The sequence below is a fragment of the Cyprinodon tularosa genome, unplaced genomic scaffold (genome assembly GCF_016077235.1).
Source record: "Cyprinodon tularosa strain WSP-4 unplaced genomic scaffold, ASM1607723v1 ctg1227, whole genome shotgun sequence".
NCBI classification, from domain to species: Eukaryota; Metazoa; Chordata; class Actinopteri; order Cyprinodontiformes; family Cyprinodontidae; genus Cyprinodon; species Cyprinodon tularosa.
In genome coordinates, this window is record NW_024038034.1 from 62,059 (window position 1) to 84,286 (window position 22,228).

The 22,228-nt window shown below is 37.0% G+C and overlaps 1 protein-coding gene and 1 pseudogene across 1 annotated transcript; both read right to left on the minus strand.

The window, feature by feature from the left end:
• Nucleotides 1-949: 949 nt before the first annotated feature.
• On the minus strand, nucleotides 950-7,476 carry LOC119777349 (arrestin domain-containing protein 3-like). Its single transcript, XM_038276197.1, has 6 exons — nucleotides 7,159-7,476; nucleotides 7,020-7,080; nucleotides 6,791-6,938; nucleotides 6,586-6,679; nucleotides 4,078-4,337; nucleotides 950-1,193 (listed from the first exon to the last, which is right to left on the minus strand). Exons 1-6 carry the CDS (start codon nucleotides 7,412-7,414, stop codon nucleotides 957-959), a joined length of 1,056 nt encoding a protein of 351 aa, XP_038132125.1. The 5' UTR covers nucleotides 7,415-7,476; the 3' UTR covers nucleotides 950-956.
• Nucleotides 7,477-12,963: 5,487 nt separating this feature from the next.
• On the minus strand, nucleotides 12,964-21,743 carry LOC119777350 (annotated as a pseudogene).
• Between the last annotated feature and the right edge of the window lie 485 nt (nucleotides 21,744-22,228).

Below are 22,228 nucleotides of genomic sequence, written 5' to 3' on the forward strand. Positions count from 1 at the left end.
TCAATTTAATGATGGGAAATGTTTCTGAATATTTCAGTTTGTTTCAGATGAGAGAATAATAAAAACTAGACGCTTCATCTTCTGGTTTAGCATCGGTCTGGGAAAAATAATTAGAGAAAATGTGTCTGTAACTATGTAAATATATTCATACCTGACATCTATGCTTTCCCACCCAATTAAGTATAGAACATAAGCAGTAAGTGCTTTTCTTTGGGCTATGGACATGGACAAGTTCACATTAACGTTTGGTAAAAAAAAAAAACACTAAACAACATGTTAAAAGAAATCAACAGAGATGATGTGTAATAAGGTTACATGAAAATATAAATCATCATTCAACCATTTACTGGCATCATTTAATAATCAGTAAAAGATATAAATCAACTTCAGAACATCTGCTGGATTTTAAATCCGATATATGCATCAATTTTTTGTGATTCTTTAGATATGGAACAGTTTGGGGGCATTTTCTATGCGTATGTTTTCAATAAATTTTGAAATCTATTCAATGGGAAAACTGGACCATTCTAATTTATTTCACTTCTTTGAAATCATTTTAAGAGTTTTATTGGCTTTATTGGCTATTAACAAATTTCCCTTTTCAGTCTTTTCTCTCAAGGTAAGGAGCTCAGCTCAAATGTTCTTACATTTTTACAGGCCTCCTAGATCCCAATAAAACTTTTTCAATAATCTTACTGTTTAATAATTTTTGGAGACTTCACTCATTCAAAACCCTTAAGATCTATGTGATACACTTGGCCATTTTGGTTTGGCTTAAAATGTTAAACACCCAAAAAGCAAGGAGCCTGGTGGCTTGAAGCAATTGCTTTAAGGTAACTGCTAATAAAGATGAAAATATCCTGAAAAATTGTAAAGTAAATAAGGCAGATACAACCATATTGTGATCATGTCAAGCTAAAAATATGACGATATTATATTGTAGTCATGGTTTAGTTTTAGAATTTGTGGGGAACGGGGGGGTACATGGCAGATGCTTCATAGGGAGGCGGAAGACTCATCGCTTGTGATGTGGCACCCCTGCTTTGTGGGTTTGGGTTTCCAAATGCTTCAAATCCAAACCCAACAGGAGGAAGTGGCTGTTTATCATTCAACTCCCTGCTGTTATCTTCAGGTAAAATGACAATGGGGAGTTTAACCGTTGGGTCTGAAGCACATTTGATATTGAGGTACACCTGAAAGACAAAAAAGTTTTAAATACAGACAATTTGTGGTTATTTTTTCTATAGGGTCATAATCTTGTATTTGACATATGCGGTACTTGTCTTGTCAGATATTGTCTTTGAATTCATTTTTAACCCTTTTTAGGAGAAAAACATCCGTAGAGCTCTTTTTGTTTTGCGCATGAGAATTTGACTGCTGTGGGTGTAGCAAGGGTTATAGCCAACACGATCCAGTATTGCGTCAGGTTCCTGTACCAAGTATGTACAGTTTGGAAAATATTGATCCAACATGCTGACCTTTCCAAATCATAAGCTATGTTTGGGCCCTACATTTAAGGCTAAAAAGTGTTTAACTCTGAAAAGAAAAAAGCAGCAGCTCACAGGAGTCACATCTTAAAGGTATAGAAGACAATCTTTTATTTCCAGGTGGATCATCTAAGTAAGTGGTCCTACTAATTGTCAATCACTGTGGTGATATGTTTAGGTAAGGCTGTCCTACGTGCTTATCCCATTAGCTATCTTTTTCTGCACATGCAGACTTTTAGGCATATATGTGTGGTGAGCAACGGTTTCAGACTGTCATTGAAGCTCACCTGTCTTACAGCGCTTCTTCTAAAATGGACGGGGGTCATAAGAGAAATAGTGTATCAGAAGAAAAGAAAGAATGATTTGTGCAGAGAGCTCTCCTCGCAAAGCATTATGGGATTTCCTGTAACAGCAGCCAACTGTTGCAATAGGCTGTCACTACCCAATAATGGTGACTAATAATTAAGATGGCGCAGGCACCACGCAGTAAAGGAGGAGTTACATGACCGGAGGGGAGAAAAAAGCAATGATCATCTGTCTGAACAGTCAGTTAGCTGAGTTTGTTATAAAGTCAACTATATATTCCCCGCTCTGTATAGTGATTGAGGGATTTAGGGGTTAGGGCAGACTTTCGGATACAGTAAGCTTGTATGAGCTATGAGAACAGCAACTTTTAAACAGACTGTGCACGTTGAGAAATTGGCTCATGCATGCTCTCGCACGCATTTAATAGGTGTTCCCTCTTGGCAGTGTTGTGCCTGAACGCGTTCATTGAACGAAAGTTCATGAACTCGTTCATATTTTGGGCGAACGTGAACTGAACGTACTGTATTACTGCCTGATGAACGTTATTGTGAACTCGTTCATTCTGGTGTCTGTGAACGGCACGCTCTCTCAGTTCAGCTCTGTTCAATAGGTTGCCAGATTTCTATAGAGTCCTCCAGGCGAAACCCCGGCTAAATCACACCATAAATAGGCCTTAATATGTAGCGGGAAAAACACCCAATCTGGCAACACCAGCTATCAGCGTCGTAGCCTACAGCCGCGTGCGTCATCAAAACAAAATGCAGCGTGGAAGCCACAGCAGCATGGAGGCTACCATGGATGCGACAAAGCAGCAGTATGATCACTTAAAACAGGTTTATGACCAGGTGGTCGGTGAGGATGATGGCAACAATCTTACATTTCTCTGCAAACTTTGCCCGCCGGCTTTCAGTAAAAAAATCCGCACTTCAGTAACCTTAAATTCCTACCTCAGCCCGGTCCCTCAGTTTGTGCTAGTAAAATGTTCGTGAGGGTTTTACTATTCATGTAACTTGTTTGTTAAACCTGCCTGGTATAATTTTCCAGGATTCCTTTTTAGTATGTACTGAAATGGAATTTCAAATTGAAAAAAATATTAAAATTAAAAAAACATTTGCACCTTAAAGACTACTTTCCTGTTTTTCTTTTAATTACTCATAAAAAAGACCATTCAAGCAGCACATTTTTCCTGATGTTTTTGAGAATATACTGTAGGGGTGAAAGCTGCAGCTCCTACTAGTGTGAAGTGAATGGACAGCAACAATGGGGAAATGCTGTCCCCTCAATGCTAATGTAAATCCTGGTTGGATAAGGATTCAAAACTGGATATGAAGATGAAATCTGACGCACAGTTTCAGTGTTACAACTGATAAAATAATTGCTGTGTGTAGTTCTACAGTAGGCTATGGTGTAATCGAGCAATATATGAAAAAAAAAAAAAAAAAAAAGAACTATGAACAAGTTCATTTTTTGGAACTGTGAACTTAGTTCAAAATCTTGAATTATGAACTATGAACTGAACTAGTTCATTTTAAAATGTGTGAACTGAACTTTGAACTAGTTCACGTAGAAAAAGAACTTTCCCAACACTGCCTCTTGGATCGGTTACAGGGTTGTACATGCTCATTTTTCCACTTCCACCAGACAGCCTGGATGCTTACTTTAAATGTTTACACTTGGAATTGCATTTTTTTATTAAAATGTTATTTTATTGATATATTTTTAAAATATATTTAAAACCTTGAAATATTGCTGAAGCAAAAACGTAATTTTTACTAACACGAAGCAGCTCTTTGTTTTTTTTTTGTATAGGGTAGTATAAGAAAAACAATAACACTAATAATTATAGTTATTATATGTAATAATATGCAGTGTAAAACGCTTTGAAGTCTCCTGACCAAAAAAGCACCATACAGGTCCTGGTAGTAATAGCAAAACTTCTTATTTATGACACAGTACACATGATTTTTGTGCCTCCAAACAATTAAATCATGTAGATGAACCAAATTCACAAGCAATCAAGACACATATATATATATATATATATATATATATATATATATATATATATACACACACATATATATATATATATATATATATATATATATACACACATACATACATATATACATATACATATATATATATATATATATATAGCAAAAGCCTAAATGTTATTTTAAGGTTAATGCAAGGATTGTTGATTGTGATTATAATTTAAATAATTTTGATAAAATCAAAACAGACATTCATAGGAAAGAATGGCTCCACTGGTGAAACTTACTTTCAGTCTGTACTCCAGTTTAAGGATGGAACAGTTCAGAATGGATGGAGGAAGCTCTGTTGGCATGGTGATCATCATTGTTATAGCCTTCTTTCCGGATTGTGCTTCAACAACTTCAGCTTTCTGCCTTAGTATAGTGTTTGTTTGAACATTTCTTCTGCCCATAGCGAAGAAGCTCTTCTTCTCATACAGTTCGAGTTTGGGTTTGACTGAGCGATTTGAGGCATTATTGATTTTGATGGAGACCGACAGAGTCTCACCTATAAAATGGAAACAAATGTTCAGACTGAATCATAAAACAGGCAATGGAATTTTAAATGAAATACTAGGGCAAGATCTCACTTATTGGTTAAGATGGTGGGAAATATCTACCACTTAGGTATTATATACAATATTTCCTGCCTTTTTGTTTGTATTCTGTGCTTCACTGCTTTTTTATTGTCTGTATTGTTTTCCTCTAATGCTGCGCTAAAACCAGTATAAAAAGACCATGCAATTCCCCTTAAAGTCAAGAATTTGTTTATATTTTTAACTGATTTTATGTAACCCACACAATGTTCAATAAACACATAGAAGTTTAGATATACACTTACACCCCCACAAGTATTTAGCTTTGGAAACAGCAGAAAGTTTGTCCACAGTATTTTAGACCAACATACAGGTGCTGGTCATAAAATTAGAATATCATGAAAAAGTAGATTGATTTCAGTAATTCCATTTAAAAAGTGAAACTTGTATATTATATTCATACATTACATACAAACTCATATATTTCAGATGTTTATTTTGTTTAATTTTGATGATTACAAATGACAACAAATGAAAATCTCAAATTCATCATATCAGAAAATTAGAATATTGTGAAAAGGTTCAAAATTGATGGCCCCTGGTGCCACACTCTAATCAGCTAATTAACTCAAACCACCTGCAAAAGCCTTTAAATGGTCTTTCAGTCTAGTTCTATAGGCTACACAATCATGGGGAAGACTGCTGACTTGACAGTTGTCCAAAAGACGACCATCGACACCTTGCACAAGGAGGGCAAGACACAAAAGGTCATCGCTAAAGAGGCTGGCTGTTCACAGAGCTCAGTGTCCAAGCACATTAATAGAGAGGCGAAGGGAAGGAAAAGATGTGGTCGAAAAAAGTGTACAAGCAAGAGAGATAACCGCACCCTGGAGAGGATTGTGAAACAAAACCCATTCAAAAATGTGGGGGAGATTCACAAAGAGTGGACTGCAGCTGGAGTGAGTGCTTCAAGAACCACCACACACAGACGTATGAAAGACATGGGTTTCTGCTGTCGCATTCCTTGTGTCAAGCCACTCTTGAACCACAGACAGCGTCAGAAGCGTCTTGCCTGGGCTAAAGAGAAACAGGACTGGACTGCTGGTGAGTGGTCCAAAGTCATGTTCTCTGATGAAAGTAAATTTTGCATTTCCTTTGGAAATCAAGGTCCCAGAGTCTGGAGGAAAAGAAGAGAGGCATTTCATCCACGTTGCTTGAAGTCCAGTGTAAAGTTTCCACAGTCAGTGATGGTTTGGGGTGCCATGTCATCTGCTGGTGTTGGTCCATTGTGTTTTCTGAGGTCCAGGGTCAACGCAGCCACATACCAGGAAGTTTTAGAGCACTTCATGCTTCCTGCAGCTGACCAACTTTTTGGAGATGCAGATTTCATTTTCCAACAGGACTTGGCACCTGCACACAGTGCCAAAGCTACCAGTACCTGGTTGAAGGACCATGGTATCCCTGTTCTTAATTGGCCAGCAAACTCTCCTGACCTTAACCCCATAGAAAATCTATGGGGTATTGTGAAGAAGAAGATGCAATACACCAGACCCAACAATTCAGAAGAGCTAAAAGCCACTATTAGAGCAACCTGGGCTATCATAACACCTGAGCAGTGCCACAGACTGATCGACTCCATGCCACGCCGCATTGCTGCAGTAATACAGGCCAAAGGAGGCCCAACTAAATACTGAGTGCTGTACATGCTCATACTTTTCATGTTCATACTTTTCAGTTGGCCAACATTTCTATAAATCCTTTGTTTTTATTGGTCTTCAGTAATATTCTAATTTTCTGATATGATGAATTTGAGATTTTCATTTGTTGTCATTTGTAATCATCAAAATTAAACAAAATAAACATCTGAAATATATGAGTTTGTATGTAATGTATGAATATAATATACAAGTTTCACTTTTTAAATGGAATTACTGAAATCAATCTACTTTTTCATGATATTCTAATTTTATGACCAGCACCTGTAGGAGATCGGCCATGATTCAGCTTTCAGTTAGTTTTTAAAATTAAAATACGTGGTTTAAAGCATTTCTTTGTGGACACGTGTTTCCAAGGCATTCTTAAGAGGAGAAAGTATAATATGACATGATGAGGGAATGTGAAACTAATTCTTTTTCCTAAAGCAGACTTTGTTTGTCTATTTTAGCTGCAGCATAAGTTTTTACATGTTTGAGTTTTCCTCCTTTAAAACCAGATATTTACCAAGTTTGTATCCCATCTTTTGTGCAAAGATATCCATCGAAACATTTCCAGAACCAAAAGCAAGGCTTTTTTCCTTGCTCTCATGTTGGGAAACCTGAAAGCAGATTTCATTTGAATAACAATAATAGCATTGTAAACAAGTAATTGGTTTTGAGTAGCACTGGGAAAGATTTTGTTTTTCTTCTTTTTTTTCTCAGTTTCTCACCATAAGTCCTGGTGTATCCATGTCGGCTTTGGAAATAAATGTGAAGTGTGTTTTAGCTTTTTTTGTCACCTTCATGGACTGATGTAGCTCCGCCTTTAATTTATGAACAATTCTACCCACAGATGAGTGAAAAGATGATGGCATTTTCCTGGTAAGTACAGTAACAAACAAGGATTAGAATCTAAAGAAGACAAGAGATTACAATATAAACCTTACAGAAATAAAATACCTGTCAGGTATCTTAAAGCTGAAAGGAAAAACATGTCTTCCTTTCCCAATGACTTCAGTGCCTAAAAAAAGAGACATTTTAAGCTAGCACATCAGCATTCTAGGGATTTAAATCTTTTAAATCTAAATTTATACATTACCATCTTGTATTGATTCTCTTATCAAATGTTGCTTAACACTGTAGTACTTCTCATCAGACCAGTAAACATGGGTATGCTGTCCGTAATGCTCAGACCAACACACCCTTGCATTTCCTTTCCCAATGAAAAGAAGAGACTGAACTTTTGTTTCTTTGGAGACTTCAAGGATGATCCGTCCATTTATGGTATCTCCATTTGAAAAAGTGTTCCTGTTGTTGATGGCATCATATTCAATCTGAAGATTTTTAATGGTCATTTCCAGCAGTGTAGGAAGAACAAGTCAGCTCGTGTTAACCTAGTAGGGCTGTTCTGTCACATTTATACTGGTTTTCAAACTTGCAGAACCTGAGAGACAGGTTTTTAAAGCCTCGCATTCGATGAAGAAATCCACACCACGTAATGCTTGAGAACAAAAGCATGAGTGGAAAATTTATGTTAAATAACAGAGGCTTGACTGCTCTGGCAAACAGAAGATCTTTCACAATCAGCACCTGAATGGAGAGAAACAACACCATGTTTCCATTGAGGGTTAAGGAACACCTTTCGTCATAGACATGCTGTCACATGACACATTTCTTATTCAAATTCCGATCTCTGTTGGTGTCACATGACACACCTACTTCAGTGGGACGTGTCCTGTGATGATTTCCAATGTGGAGAGAGAAAAACATAATTTTTCCGATCTAAAAATTATCACTTTGTGAATCTCAACTCAAGCACTTTTAACAACTGAAGAGGCTGTGAAGAGTTTTAGGACATAATAATTAGTAATGGCCTCAAAATAAAAACTATCTAAAAAAATAGAATTACATTAGTGATGGTTCTTTAAATTTCAAGGTTAATGGCCTCTCTGTTATAGTGTTTAGAGACGTTTTGTGTGATGATATCTTACCACGTATCACAAATTTGAATATCACAGAACAATTTCTGCTCATTTTAATTAAAACAAACTAATTAAACTGATAATTTCAAGTACCTTTTGTGTTAGTGGAAAAACATACACATTACACATAACGATTTCAATAGAAAATATTTCAAACCACAGAAATTAAGGAAGGCACACCCTGAATTGCCAAGTTGTTCCACAGCTCTGTCCAAAGTAGGAGTGTATAGATGTTATAAAGACTAAGGTTCACTGAGTTTCTACAGTAGCATTTTTATTTTGTGTTTAGTTAAGCTTTAAACCTTCTAAATACAGTAGGAGTATAAAAACCTATCCAAACATGTCCCAGATTTCTCAACTGTTTGACTAATTTTAGCTGAAAATATACACCTATGCTGAATGTATGTCAAATTGTCATTTTATCTTTATGCATCTTTGTATTAAACTGTATCAGTTGAAGTTTCCTGACTGGTATTGTGATTAGAAAGCAATTCTATGTCTGCACAGGGAAATGCAAAAGCAGTTATTTCCACTGCTATGCAAGTGAAGCATACTTACTTTAAACTAGACCTGGGAGGGGATAGAAAAAATAAGTTATTTAAAAAATAATAATAATGTTTATCTTTTTTGTGTAAATAGTCTGGACATAGCATTGACTTATTTCAAATAATTGCTATTTGTCCAAACCAGTTAAACATTCAAAATTACTGGTGATATGATTATTAGTGTTAAAATTTATCTACTCTATTTTAATGGAGGCACTGTGTTCAAGGTGTATATTGCATATTAACATGTTTACATGATGCACTTAAGTACACAATTAGATGTACTGCTCAAAAGCACTAGTGAACAAGAGGGAATCTGTCTCAGGCAGCTACCGCACAGCTTTTGTGTCAAGCCTTATTGCCTTCGATTTTACTTCATCTAAGCAAGTATTTGCAAATAATCAAGTTTTATTAGCTTGGCCTGGTTTGTTGTTCGTTATTCTTCATTCAAAGTTATAATTAGTCTTGTCAGCTGTCCAAGCATGTTTCAGTAACCTTAATTTAACTAAGTCCTTAGCTTAGTTTTCTCAGTTTAACAGAGGTGTCCTCCCTCAAACTAAGGTTTAAATTTAGTTGATTGTTATCAGATAATGCAGCATTAAATAAAAAAAAATATGTTCACTTTTTTAACTTACTTTCATTTATAGAAAGCTGGCTCCGTGGTTTAATTTAAGGCAGTATATTCTGGGACGTAATGCTAGGAAACTGGAGAGAAAATGGTCCTCTACAGGTCTACAGAAATCCTAATTATTCTGGAAAATCTCTACTGCTTTAAAATGCAAATTTTTATTCACTAACAGAGGGGAAGAAGAATAATCCTAAAACTCACACAGAGCCAACGATTAAACTGTCCATTTCCCCTGATCTTAGTAATAATGATTTTATGGGATTCCTTATTAATAAAATGTATTTTATTCAAAACAATTTAATTGGCTCCTCTCTAAAGCATGATTGGTGCATATAGAACCTTTACTGTGTTTGGACAGTTTTGATCCAGTTGAGCTTTCAGAATTAGCAATATTACCAATTTCATCTAAGCCTTCAACTTACAAGTTACTGTAGACTCAGTTCCAACCAAGCTAAATAGGTATCCTGTATGATTTCACCCTCCATTGTTTCTTGCGTTCTTAACAGAGCACTTTGCTTTGCAGGTCAATAATGGTTCCTAGAATTTCTAAAAGTAGGAGCAGCGGCAGATCTTTAGGTCTCAGGCTCTTCCACGAGTTTTAGTCCATGTGGGAGACACTGTCTACTTTAAGAACTAGGCATCTAGCTTTTCTATTCGATAAAGTCTACGGTTAGTGTTGCTTAGGTTATCCTGATCCTTTAATTAATGTCAAAACCATTAATCATTCAAATGATCAGAAAAGCTCAAATATTATTACAGAATAAATCATTTAAATCCTCTCACTTTACTATTCTATGTTGACTTTTCAAGATTTAGATCCATGACGACAATTCCTGAGATAAATTGGTAAATTTTCTTATTTCTATAATGGGGTACCTACAAGACAGGTTAGTGAACACCTGAACACAGCGAGATTAAAGGTTTTAACCTCCTATTCAAATATCCAGCAGCACAGAAGCACCACTGGGGATATTAGTCTCACATTCCTTTTAACCATTTATCCCTCTAAATTCCGGTTCAAAACAATCCTGTCGACTGCAGATATACTTGGATGACTCTACTATGGCCATGTCCTATACTCAATTGTGTCCCTTTTTTTCCATTCCACTCAGCTCTCCTTGTGAACGCTTCCATGAGTTATAATTTTTTTTTTTGTCCTACCAACCTGGCTTTTTTTCCACATCTGCTCAGGAGGTGGTAAAAGGGGAGATGAGTAGGGCTGAACTATGATGTAAATGTACTACCGTTCCTAGACGGCCCACCAAGACTAAACTAAATTAACATTAAAGGGACATAGTCATGTTAGTCATGCTTTGTTTTATGTTTCTCAGTGAATAAAGTCCTACATGTATATTTAAAATAAAAATACAACATTGCTCATGTGCACAGGGGGTAAAAGAAAAGAATCAATGGGCTAAGCCACTCCCAGGTGAGTTGTAAATAATGAAGGTTGTGTGAAAAAAACACAAATAATACTCCTATTATTAATCTCTACAGTCTACAAATGACCTGATTGATTGATTGGTATTAACATAGCTGGAAGGGGCTCAGTTAGTTTTCACAGGGTTCATCAACCATGCACTTTCCAGGGAAGTAGTATTTCATTTGTGAAACTTACATTAATTCAAATGAAAAGGCTGTGGCTGATGACTTTTTGTATTTATCTAATTTAAATAATTCTTAATTTGATACTGTGTCCCTGTTTGCATTTGGTAGGAACATTGATTCATTTTCTCCTTGATGTTTTGATAGGAGGCTTTGGGGGAGGATTCGCTAGAACTTAAAGTTGCTGTAGATTGGTTTATTCAGTTAGAGCCGGTTGTCCTTTGACCACACCAAGCTGTCGCTTTACTCACTATAGGACAGTTAGGCAGATGGCACACACGTCTGTGTATACCGCTCATCATGCCCGGTGTAGGAATCCTTTTTAGGCTAAAAAAAATAAAATAAAATATTGTCAAAACACTATCAGGGACTATAGGCATGGTGTAATTAACCCTCTTTAATTATGATAAAATGTTTGTTTTTTATATGGGCATTTATCATGACGAGGCCCCTTTAAGAGCAGCTTAAACAGAGTGGGTCAAACAGTAATATCTACTAACCATAAATAATGCCTGACGAAAACAAGAAAAAGTAGAAGTATTTCAGAATTATTTGCAGGCGGTGCTGCTTGTAATTACCTAAATCTGATATCTCATCTGTGTCTATTTTTATTAGTTTAGGTTGGTCTGTGCTGTAGATTTCTATCCCAGTGGATCATTTTATACTAACAAATAAATATTCATGACATTTTTGCAAATAGGATGGCAAACACATTTTTTCTGGTTTTTTTATTATTATTTTGTTTTATACAATTATTTTTTCCACAGAAGTCTTTAAAGTGACTAAATCATGCAAAGTGAACTGTTGGCTTTTAACCTTTTCATAATAATGTTATGCTTGCATCAAAAACTTTCTGTTAATGTTATTTTTGGTCATTCACCCCTGTTTGAGCAATCCTCAATGACAATTTGCTCTTCTTGGCAGTTCCACCCACAACCCCAAAAGGTGTTATTCCGATTTCTCTCCTCTTGCTATTAAACAAACCATGTACAACCTGGTGAAGTTAGCAACACACCTAGAAGGTAATAATCCAAAAACCACCTTTAACATATGGCAGAAATGGAGGCAAACTTTATGAGCTGTGGTCTAACACATAAGGTTCTGGTGTTTGCCTCTAAACCCTGAGTTTAAGGGAAAGTTTAAATTATAAAATACTATTTACAGTTATTCTAGCTGCTGATAGAAACTAGACAATGGATTAAAAAATAAAACACTTAAAACATTAAAAATATGAATAACACCATAAAAACATTAAAAACGGATAATCCAGTGAAGAAAAAAACAACATTAACAAATATTAGCCAATATAAAGCTTGGACATGGTATACATTTTTTTCCTTCTCAATTTAAATGTGGCAAAATATTTAGCTGATTTTAGATTTTTTAAAGTTTATTTCAGATTCGAAAATAATAAGAACTAGATGCTCCATCTTCTAGCTTAGCCCTCGTCTGGCTAACATAGTCAGACTTTTCCCTGATTAGGTGAGGGGTTTGAAGTGTTCATACATGATTTTACTGAAATCGTTTGATACTCCATTTTAATCTACTTCAGAATAGATTAATTTTAATTCAGAGCCTTGCTTCTGCACAAACTGATGCATATGTTTTGAAGAAATTTTCAAATCTATAAAATTGATAAACTGGATAATTTTAACCGATTTATCTTTCTTCTCCGAAACCCACTGAGAGTTGTTGGCTGTGTATTTGTTTATATTTACCAGTTGCAGAAATGTCCCTGTTTCATCTTCTCTCTCCAAGTAAAGAGCTCACCTTGAATGTTCTAAAACTTTTTGGTTCTTCTATGCCACAGGTGTCAAAGTAGTTCCATAAAGGGCCGTGTGGCTGCTGGTTTTCTTTCCACCCAAGCAATAGCACACCAGACTCCATTCATCCCATCAAGTCATCAGGTTAAGACTAGACTCACCTTGATGAGATAATTGGAGTCTGGTGTGCTACTGCCTGGGTGGAAAGAAAACCAGCAGCCACACGGCCCTTTCTGGAACTACTTTGACACCCCTGTTCTATGCCAAAAAAAAAAAAAAAAAAAAAAATCAATAAGATTTTCATGGTGTTGGATTATTATTGTGGGAGACTTCAACATTTGCTTTGAAAACCCTCAAAAAAAGAGACACCGAAGAACAATGTGAAACACTAAGAACGTTTTCTTTTTTTTTTTGCTTAACATGTTAAACACCCAAACAGCAAAATCCCTTATGGCTTAAAGAAGTTGTAAGGTTAGTCTCCTCCATAAAGGTAGATGCTGATAAGGATGTCAGGATACTGTCATCCTTATCAGCATCTCTCATAAAGGTAGATGCTGATAAGCACGACAGTGTCTTGACAAAGTGCAAAGTAAATAAGGCAGGTACAACCATATTGTTCTCATGTCAAGCTAAAAATATGACATTATGCCAAAATTATACTGCAGTCATGGTTTAGTCTAAGAAATTGTGGGGAACGGGGGGTACATGGCAGATGCTTCATAGGGAGGGGGAAGACTCATTGCTTGTGATGTGGCATCCCAGCTTTGTGGGTTTTGGTTTCCTTATGCTTCAAATCCAAACCCAACAGGAGGAAATGGTTGTTCTTCATCAGACACTCTGCTGTTATCTTCAGGTAAAATAACAATGGGGAGTTTAACCACTGGGTCTGCAGCAAATTTGATATTAAGATACACCTGCAAGACAAAAAGTAAGAGTTAAAAACACATTTTGTGCTTAATTTCTTTAAAAGTTGAAGATTTACATTTTTTGTCTAATCAATATTTTTAAAGTTTAATCCATACCTTTTAATTGTTAAAGTAGTTTAAGAGATGCTTAAATATGACTATCAGTCTTTACTGTAGTCTAATGCCTGGCGTCTAAAGTTAAAGCGCTCCAGGACACACCCAAAAACCAAACAGATCTCCGTATTCATGTGGAGGGACAGTCAACTCACCAATATATGCACAAGTGCGAACTAACTTCCCTTCGGTTAGCCCAGTGGTCGGCAACCCAAACTGCTCAAAGAGCCATATTGGACCAAAAAAAACAAAATTTGTCTGGAGCCAAAAAAATTTTAAAAGTCTTACATAAGCCTTGTATGGCAACATGGGCTCAAAGTGTATTAGACCACTATAAAAAATGTGGGCTTAAATATATAATAAGCATTCATGATTAAATGTTAATACTGGAGCAAATGTCACATAACAGCATGAGGTAAGCGAGGAGCAGTGGACGCTCTCACAACGTGGAATTCACCGCGTGCCGCTTCACCGCCCTTCAGCGGGCAGTTTAAGTTTTGTTGCACTGATGAAATTATAAAAACACAATAAAGGAATCTGTCTATGGTGGACGTGTTTCTGTTGGGAGTTAATTGAGTCATGAGGAACCAAGCAGGAACTGACATCCATCATAGCAGTGCTCTCTAACCACGAAATCCCTCCTCCTCCGTCAACACTGTTCCCTGGTGTTATTTTTATTTTAAGGATTTGCAGGAGAAAAATGGAAAAAAAATTCACATACCTGCATCAGAGCGCTACCTGTTTAATCTGTGGACGTTTTTTTTCATGCTTGAAACAAAACTAGCAGCAGTAGTGGAGTTCATAGAGGCAATCAATTTTCTTAAATCTATCTTTGTGCTCCTTTAATGTTTCCAGAAGTTCTGCAATCGCACGTTTTCTCTTACAACTTTGTGATCGGCTGCATATTTAGCCTTCCCTGGAAATGCCTTTCCAAATTACTATTTTTATTATTTGACAAATTATCGTGTCAAAGCAAAAATCTAGGCAATCCATCCGCATTGATAATGAAAGCAAATGCTTTGGTCCATTCTTCTTTGAATCATCTGTTCTCATCAGGTATCTTCCTTTTTTCCCTTTGGGATCCATGGCCCAAGACACACCCACCACTTTCTTTGCCCGTCACCGCGCTGCACTGAGACATGTGTTGCAGGCTTTGACCACTGATCTCTATGGCCATGACGCACTTTTTCGTTGAAATAAATGTTTGCATTCATTTCTTAAATTAATTTATTATACAAATATTTACAGCACTGGAAAACATAATGAATGTGTTTGATCTCCTGCACACCATATTCAAATAAATACACCAAAAAAAAAAAAAATTTTCATAAATTATTGAAAAAGCTCCAGGGAACCGCAAAGGAGGCGTCAATGAGCCGCATGCAGCTCTGGAGCCGTTGGTTGCCGACCCCTGGGTTAGTCCAATGTGGTGCTAATCAAAGGAGATTCATCTAACATCATCGGCTAAATGACATATAACATTCAACATTGCATTACATCTAATTATGTTTATTTTTGACCTAATGGATTTATCGTCTATGTTAAAAAAAAAATCCCTAAGCATGTCTTTGTATATTGGGACAGTGGCAGCAGAGGCAGGAGAGGTTAGATTTCAAAGTCTCTCCCCTTTGGAAAAGTACCTAAGTACTGCTTTAAAGTCACAAGTGATTTCCTATGGATTTATTACAGGGCCTTGTGAAAGTATTTAGTCCCCTTAAACTTTTCAACATTTTTTCTACATTTCAGGCTTCAAACAAAGATATAAAATTCTTATTTTTGAGAAGAATCAACAAATGGGACACAATCATGAACTGGAACAAAATTTAATGGACACTTTCAGGTCAAACTCTAGAGGCTAACCGTGGAATTAGAAAGCCGGGTAGATTGTAGAGCACGGTAGCGGTCTTGTCTGGAAGCTACGCAAGGAGGATGAATGATTTAGCTATACTTTCAGGGACTAAATTAAAATGTCTTTTTTAAAAGTTTGTGTTTTTTGTGTGTTTAATAGAATCTCAGAAAATGTCTTTAAAAATGTTGAAACAAAGGTAGTTAAAAAAAAAAAGAAACACAGGTCATATGAAAAACTGTAACTGGATTAGGATATAGCATCCAAATATGGTATGGATCTGCCATGTGGTCAGTCTCCCCCTCTTTGTGTTTGCTGCAGTGACTCCCTACTCTTCCATTTAACAAAATGTCCTCCTCTGTAGTTTACATTCTTGATTGGCTGAAACAATGGATTTTATTTTAGTTTGTTGGAAATAATACCGGGTTAGAAAAATGCATTTGTGCATCAAGTCCCATCAGGTGATTCTCAAAAATCCCTACACAAATGCAGTAATGCTCAAAGACCACTAGTAGATTATACATTCAGATATAATGGCATATGCATCACAAAGCTTTAGTGAATCTTGTCTTATGAATGTGTAAATTGTCTGTGCCTATTTGAATCATGTTCAGTTGTAGATCGTGCTTTGCATGTGTGAATCTTATCCTGTGTATGAGTGGATATTGCAGTGCATTTGGGATATCTTGTGCATATGTGGATCTTATCTTGTGCATGTGTGGATCACATTTGTGAGTTTTGTAATATAGAGACTCTTTTAGTTCCATGTGGTTCTACTGGTGAGTCTTACTTTCAGTCTGTACTCCACTTTAAGAATTGAGCAGTTTAGAATGGATGGAGGAAGCACTCTTGGGATGGTGATCATCTTCGTTACAGTTTTCTTGCCTGATTGCGCTTAAACAGCTTCGGCTTTTTCCTTTAGGATAGTTTTTGTTTCAATTTTCCTTCTGCCCTGAGTGAAGAAGCTCTTCTTCTCATACAGTTCAAGTTTGGGTTTCACTGAGCGACTTGAGGCATTATTGATTTTGATGGAGACAGACAGAGTCTCACCTATAAAATGGAGACAAATGTTCAGACTGAATCATAAAACACTGTCAGTGGGAAAAAGAAAGAAATACTAGGACAAGACTGATCTAATGGAAAGACACTTATTGGTCATATGGGCTAAGAACTGTCTACCACTCTGGTATTATGTGAATGTTCTCTCTGCGTTTGAAAAACTAGACACTAGCAAGCGTACTGCTGAATACCTGAATGAGTTACATAAACAGTGCTTTTTTATTCTGTATTTCACTGTTTGCTTGTTTTTAGGAATAATCTTGCTGGTATTTCCTATTGAAGCCCACAGTGCAGAAAAGTTTAAATGCCCTTCTTGTCCATGAGCCATATCAATTGGTGTTCTTTAATGGATTCAAAACTGGATTTCCCCCCCCCCCTAAACTAGACCTATGAAGCTTAAGTGAAAATTCCGTCTGGAAGACCTAAACCACCTGCAATGTCCCTCGTTAAGCTTCAGCCAATCAGATCTGGACTGCAATACCTTTTAAGCCAATCATCTCTAAGACCCCCTTCATCTAGCTCCTGGCCCAGTGCCTCTCCTTCACGTAAGCAAACTTTCAGTCATCAAGTGCATGGTTATGTTTATTTAATGTGCAGCGGCTCCTGTTAACACATTGCACTGATCCTTGGCTTTGGCTCAGATTCAGTCCAGCATGCCCACACAGGCTTCTCACAAGTTCATTTTCCGTCCCTCCTGCATCTGCTTCAGCAGGGATTCTCTCCTCTGCAACACCTGTTGATCCATTCAATGCTGCAGGGACTTTTAGCTCCGCCACACCTTAGCTCCCTCCGCCTCCTCAAAAGCCTCCCTTGTTCCCCCAAGCCATCATTCAGCTGGTAGCTTGGCTCCCTTCCTGTTCAGCTCTTCAGGTGAGAGGTATTTTTCTAAGACTCAAAAGTTTTTCTCATTCTTTGCTTCAGTTCTTTACTTCACTAACACGAACAGCATTAATTCCCCCGCACGTGCATCTGCAGCCCACAGCTTTACGGCGTTAATTAAATCCTCAGATTCTTGCTTTACAGGGGACCTAGCTGGATTTTCAACATCTTTTCACTGTTTAATCTATGTCATGGCTGAATTATCAGCAGATTTCATGTTGCTTTTGATGGATGAGTTGATGTAGTATTTGTATAGTGGTTCCAACGTCCCTTTCAGTTTGTTCAGTATGCTTTGTCACAGCCATTCCAATTTTAAGGTAACTAATTCCTGCATTGTAAGACATTGCGATGTAGACTAACTAACTCTGTTCATCTGTTGCCTTGAAAAGCAGCTTAAGTTAAATTTAGACCTCTCTTTGGCTAAATTTAAACACTGAGCTTGTTCTAGTTGTTTATAGAGCAAAGGTAAGTTGTTTTAACATTGTTTTTTCACTGTCTGACTTGTCATTGACTTCAGTTAAGTTGTTTGAACCCAATACTGCAAGTTTAGTCGAATAATAAGGCTTTGGTGTAACCGCCTGAAAACCATCCTCGCCTAATTGATCAAGTAAACATTTGTTACATGTCCCGCATTATGTAGTAAAATAAATATTTTTTTCCAATTACTGGAACCCAAATTCCTTATTGGACTCACATGGTTGCATATCTAAAACTATTCAAACTCATTTAATTTTAGCAGGCTAAAACAGATCTAGAAAACTGCGTGCTTGAACGCATCTAACTGTCATTTCAGTAAACATTTGTGACAATAACCACACAAAATAAAATGTATCCTTTAGTTAACATGCTCGCTGCAATTGCTTTTTAGGCTTTCACTTACGCTATTGTATATCACGTAGCATACATAAAGTCTTCACACCACTTCTTTTATCAAATAGGCTGAAAATTCAAGTTCAAATTCATGTCTTGTCACTTTAAATGATTTCAGTTTACAGACACATCTCTGCTAACCCTCATCATCAACATAATTGAGCTTGGCATTTATTAGCCCACCACAGGGCATCAGTCCTGCCCATCTTGTAGGTTATCAAGTTTGTAAAGTTTGGTGCTTGACATCACAATGATGCAACCTCAAGGTTTCTATTATCTCAGGACTACCCAATATTGCTGCTGTAGGTCTCTCCTATAGACATGGCGTCATTTACTCCGCTTATCCAATTCATTCTATACAGGTCTAGCTCCTTCTATCCCCCAGTTCAGGTTTTCAAGATTCTCCAAAATCATTCAGGGAATCTGTTTTTCAAGGGTACTTCAAACAATCATCACTCTGCTATCAACTGTTTGATCAACTGCACTGCTCTCTCTCCATCACTGCTATTGACTGCACTGCTCTGCCTCTCCTCTAATTTCTATCCCTTCATCCCCAGCTTGGGGGTCTATTCTCCTAGCCTTGCACCTTTTTTGGGGGTAAGATTTCTCTAATCCTTTCCCCAGCTTTCTAATCCAAGCAAATGTTGATTCACAGCATCTACAGGTGCTGGTCATAAAATTAGAATATCATGAAAAAGTAGATTGATTTCAGTAATTCCATTTAAAAAGTGAAACTTGTATATTATATTCATACATTACATACAAACTCATATATTTCAGATGTTTATTTTGTTTAATTTTGATGATTACAAATGACAACAAATGAAAATCTCAAATTCATCATATCAGAAAATTAGAATATTGTGAAAAGGTTCAAAATTGATGGCCCCTGGTGCCACACTCTAATCAGCTAATTAACTCAAACCACCTGCAAAAGCCTTTAAATGGTCTTTCAGTCTAGTTCTATAGGCTACACAATCATGGGGAAGACTGCTGACTTGACAGTTGTCCAAAAGACGACCATCGACACCTTCCACAAGGAGGGCAAGACACAAAAGGTCATCGCTAAAGAGGCTGGCTGTTCACAGAGCTCAGTGTCCAAGCACATTAATAGAGAGGCGAAGGGAAGGAAAAGATGTGGTCGAAAAAAGTGTACAAGCAAGAGAGATAACCGCACCCTGGAGAGGATTGTGAAACAAAACCCATTCAAAAATGTGGGGGAGATTCACAAAGAGTGGACTGCAGCTGGAGTGAGTGCTTCAAGAACCACCACACACAGACGTATGAAAGACATGGGTTTCTGCTGTCGCATTCCTTGTGTCAAGCCACTCTTGAACCACAGACAGCGTCAGAAGCGTCTTGCCTGGGCTAAAGAGAAACAGGACTGGACTGCTGGTGAGTGGTCCAAAGTCATGTTCTCTGATGAAAGTAAATTTTGCATTTCCTTTGGAAATCAAGGTCCCAGAGTCTGGAGGAAAAGAAGAGAGGCACTTCATCCACGTTGCTTGAAGTCCAGTGTAAAGTTTCCACAGTCAGTGATGGTTTGGGGTGCCATGTCATCTGCTGGTGTTGGTCCATTGTGTTTTCTGAGGTCCAGGGTCAACGCAGCCACATACCAGGAAGTTTTAGAGCACTTCATGCTTCCTGCAGCTGACCAACTTTTTGGAGATGCAGATTTCATTTTCCAACAGGACTTGGCACCTGCACACAGTGCCAAAGCTACCAGTACCTGGTTGAAGGACCATGGTATCCCTGTTCTTAATTGGCCAGCAAACTCTCCTGACCTTAACCCCATAGAAAATCTATGGGGTATTGTGAAGAAGAAGATGCAATACACCAGACCCAACAATTCAGAAGAGCTAAAAGCCACTATTAGAGCAACCTGGGCTATCATAACACCTGAGCAGTGCCACAGACTGATCGACTCCATGCCACGCCGCATTGCTGCAGTAATACAGGCCAAAGGAGGCCCAACTAAATACTGAGTGCTGTACATGCTCATACTTTTCATGTTCATACTTTTCAGTTGGCCAATATTTCTATAAATCCTTTGTTTTTATTGGTCTTCAGTAATATTCTAATTTTCTGATATGATGAATTTGAGATTTTCATTTGTTGTCATTTGTAATCATCAAAATTAAACAAAATAAACATCTGAAATATATGAGTTTGTATGTAATGTATGAATATAATATACAAGTTTCACTTTTTAAATGGAATTACTGAAATCAATCTACTTTTTCATGATATTCTAATTTTATGACCAGCACCTGTAAGTCTTCTGCCGGGGCCCAAGCACCAAATAACCTATTTAATTTATGTCAATATCTGCATATCTGCTGCTCTCACTGAGCCTGGTTCTGCTGGAGGTTTCTTGCTGGTTTCTTCTCCACTTTTGCTATGTGCATGATAGTTGTGAGGGATTGCAGAGAGTCAATGAGTGCATGCAATCAGTTGTTTTTTACTTTGATAAAAAAAATTTGACCAGTCTGACTGTGTGACTATAAATAATTTGAATTGAAAAAATCACATCTTTTGTTTGTGTGAGTTTGAATGTTTGTGATGTTTAGGTGACATTTAAGTATTAATAGTGTTGAACACACAAGTTTTCCTCTTTTAACACCAGATATTTACCAAGTTTGTATCCCATCTTTTGTGTAAAGACATCCATCGAAACATTTCCAGAACCAAAAGCAAAGCTTTTATCCTTGCTCCCATGTTGGGAAACCTAAAAGCAAATTTTATTTTAAAAAACATCTTAAACAAGTAATTTTATTTTATGTAGCACTAGAAAGGATTTCTTTTGAGGTATGTTTTGTTTTTTGGTTTCTCACCATGAGTCCTGGTGTATCCATGTCTGCTGTGGAAATAAATGTGAAGTGTGTTTTAGCCGTTTTTGTCAGCTTCATGGACTGATGGAGCTCCACCTCTAACCTATGAACAATTCTACCCACAGATGAGTAAAAAGATGATGGCATTTTCCTGGTAAAAAAGGAAAAAAAACAAGGATTAGAATCTGAAAAAGATCAGAATATAAACCTTATAGAAATAAAATACCTGTCAGGTATCTTAAAGCTGAAAGGAAAAACATGTCTTCCTTTCGCAATGACTTCAGTGCCTAAAAAAAAAGACATTTTAAACTAGCACATCAGCATTCTAGGGATTTAGCACATTACGTCCCTTTGAATCTAAATTCATACATTACCATCTTGTCTTGATTCTCTTAACAAATGATGCTTAACATTGTAGTACTTCTCATCAGACCAGTAAACATGAGTATGCTCTCCATAGTGCTCAGACCAACGCAGACCTCCAGGATGATCCGTCCATTTATGGTATCTCCATTTGTAAAAGTGTTCCTGTTGTTGATGGCATCATATTCAATATGAAAGCTTTTGATGGTCATTTCAAAGTACGAAGAACAAGAAAGCTCTTGTTAACCCAGTGGCTCTGTCATGTTCTGCCGTGTTTATATCTGGTTGCAAACTTGCAAGACCTGAGAAACTGGATTTTAAAGCCTCACATTCCATGATGAAATGTTCGTTTTGCACATGTTATAGTATATACTAAAACTATACTATATAATACACTATCTGCAAAAACCGTCAACCTGAGAAAAGCCTGTTGACTTCTGAAATGAAAAGATGAGTAGAAACTGAATGTTAGATTACAAATGCCTGACCGCTTTGGCAAACAATAGTTCTTTCATAACAGCACCTAACTGAAGAGACAATGGGGATAATTTATCACTTTTTCTATCTAGGGTTAAGGAATTCCTCTTGTCATAGTCACTGTGTCACATGATACATTTCTTATTCAAACTTTCCGTCTGTGTTGATGTCACATGAGAGGTGTATGTCAATGGGATGTGTTATCTGATGATCTCCAATGTAGAGAAGGGATACAACATGGATATCATTTTATGATAATTTTGTGATAAAATGCCACTCAGTGAATTTAATCTACTCTTCAC

Bases quoted from the DNA above. Each gene is read 5' to 3' on its own strand.
- LOC119777349 (XM_038276197.1), bottom strand. From the start codon at position 7,414: ATGACCATTAAAAATCTTCAGATTGAATATGATGCCATCAACAACAGG. The intron at 7,081-7,158 runs GTAATGTATAAA...CTCTTTTTTTAG, and splicing joins AAGAGAATCAATACAAGATG to GCACTGAAGTCATTGGGAAA. The intron at 6,939-7,019 runs GTATTTTATTTC...TGTACTTACCAG, and splicing joins AGCTTTAAGATACCTGACAG to GAAAATGCCATCATCTTTTC.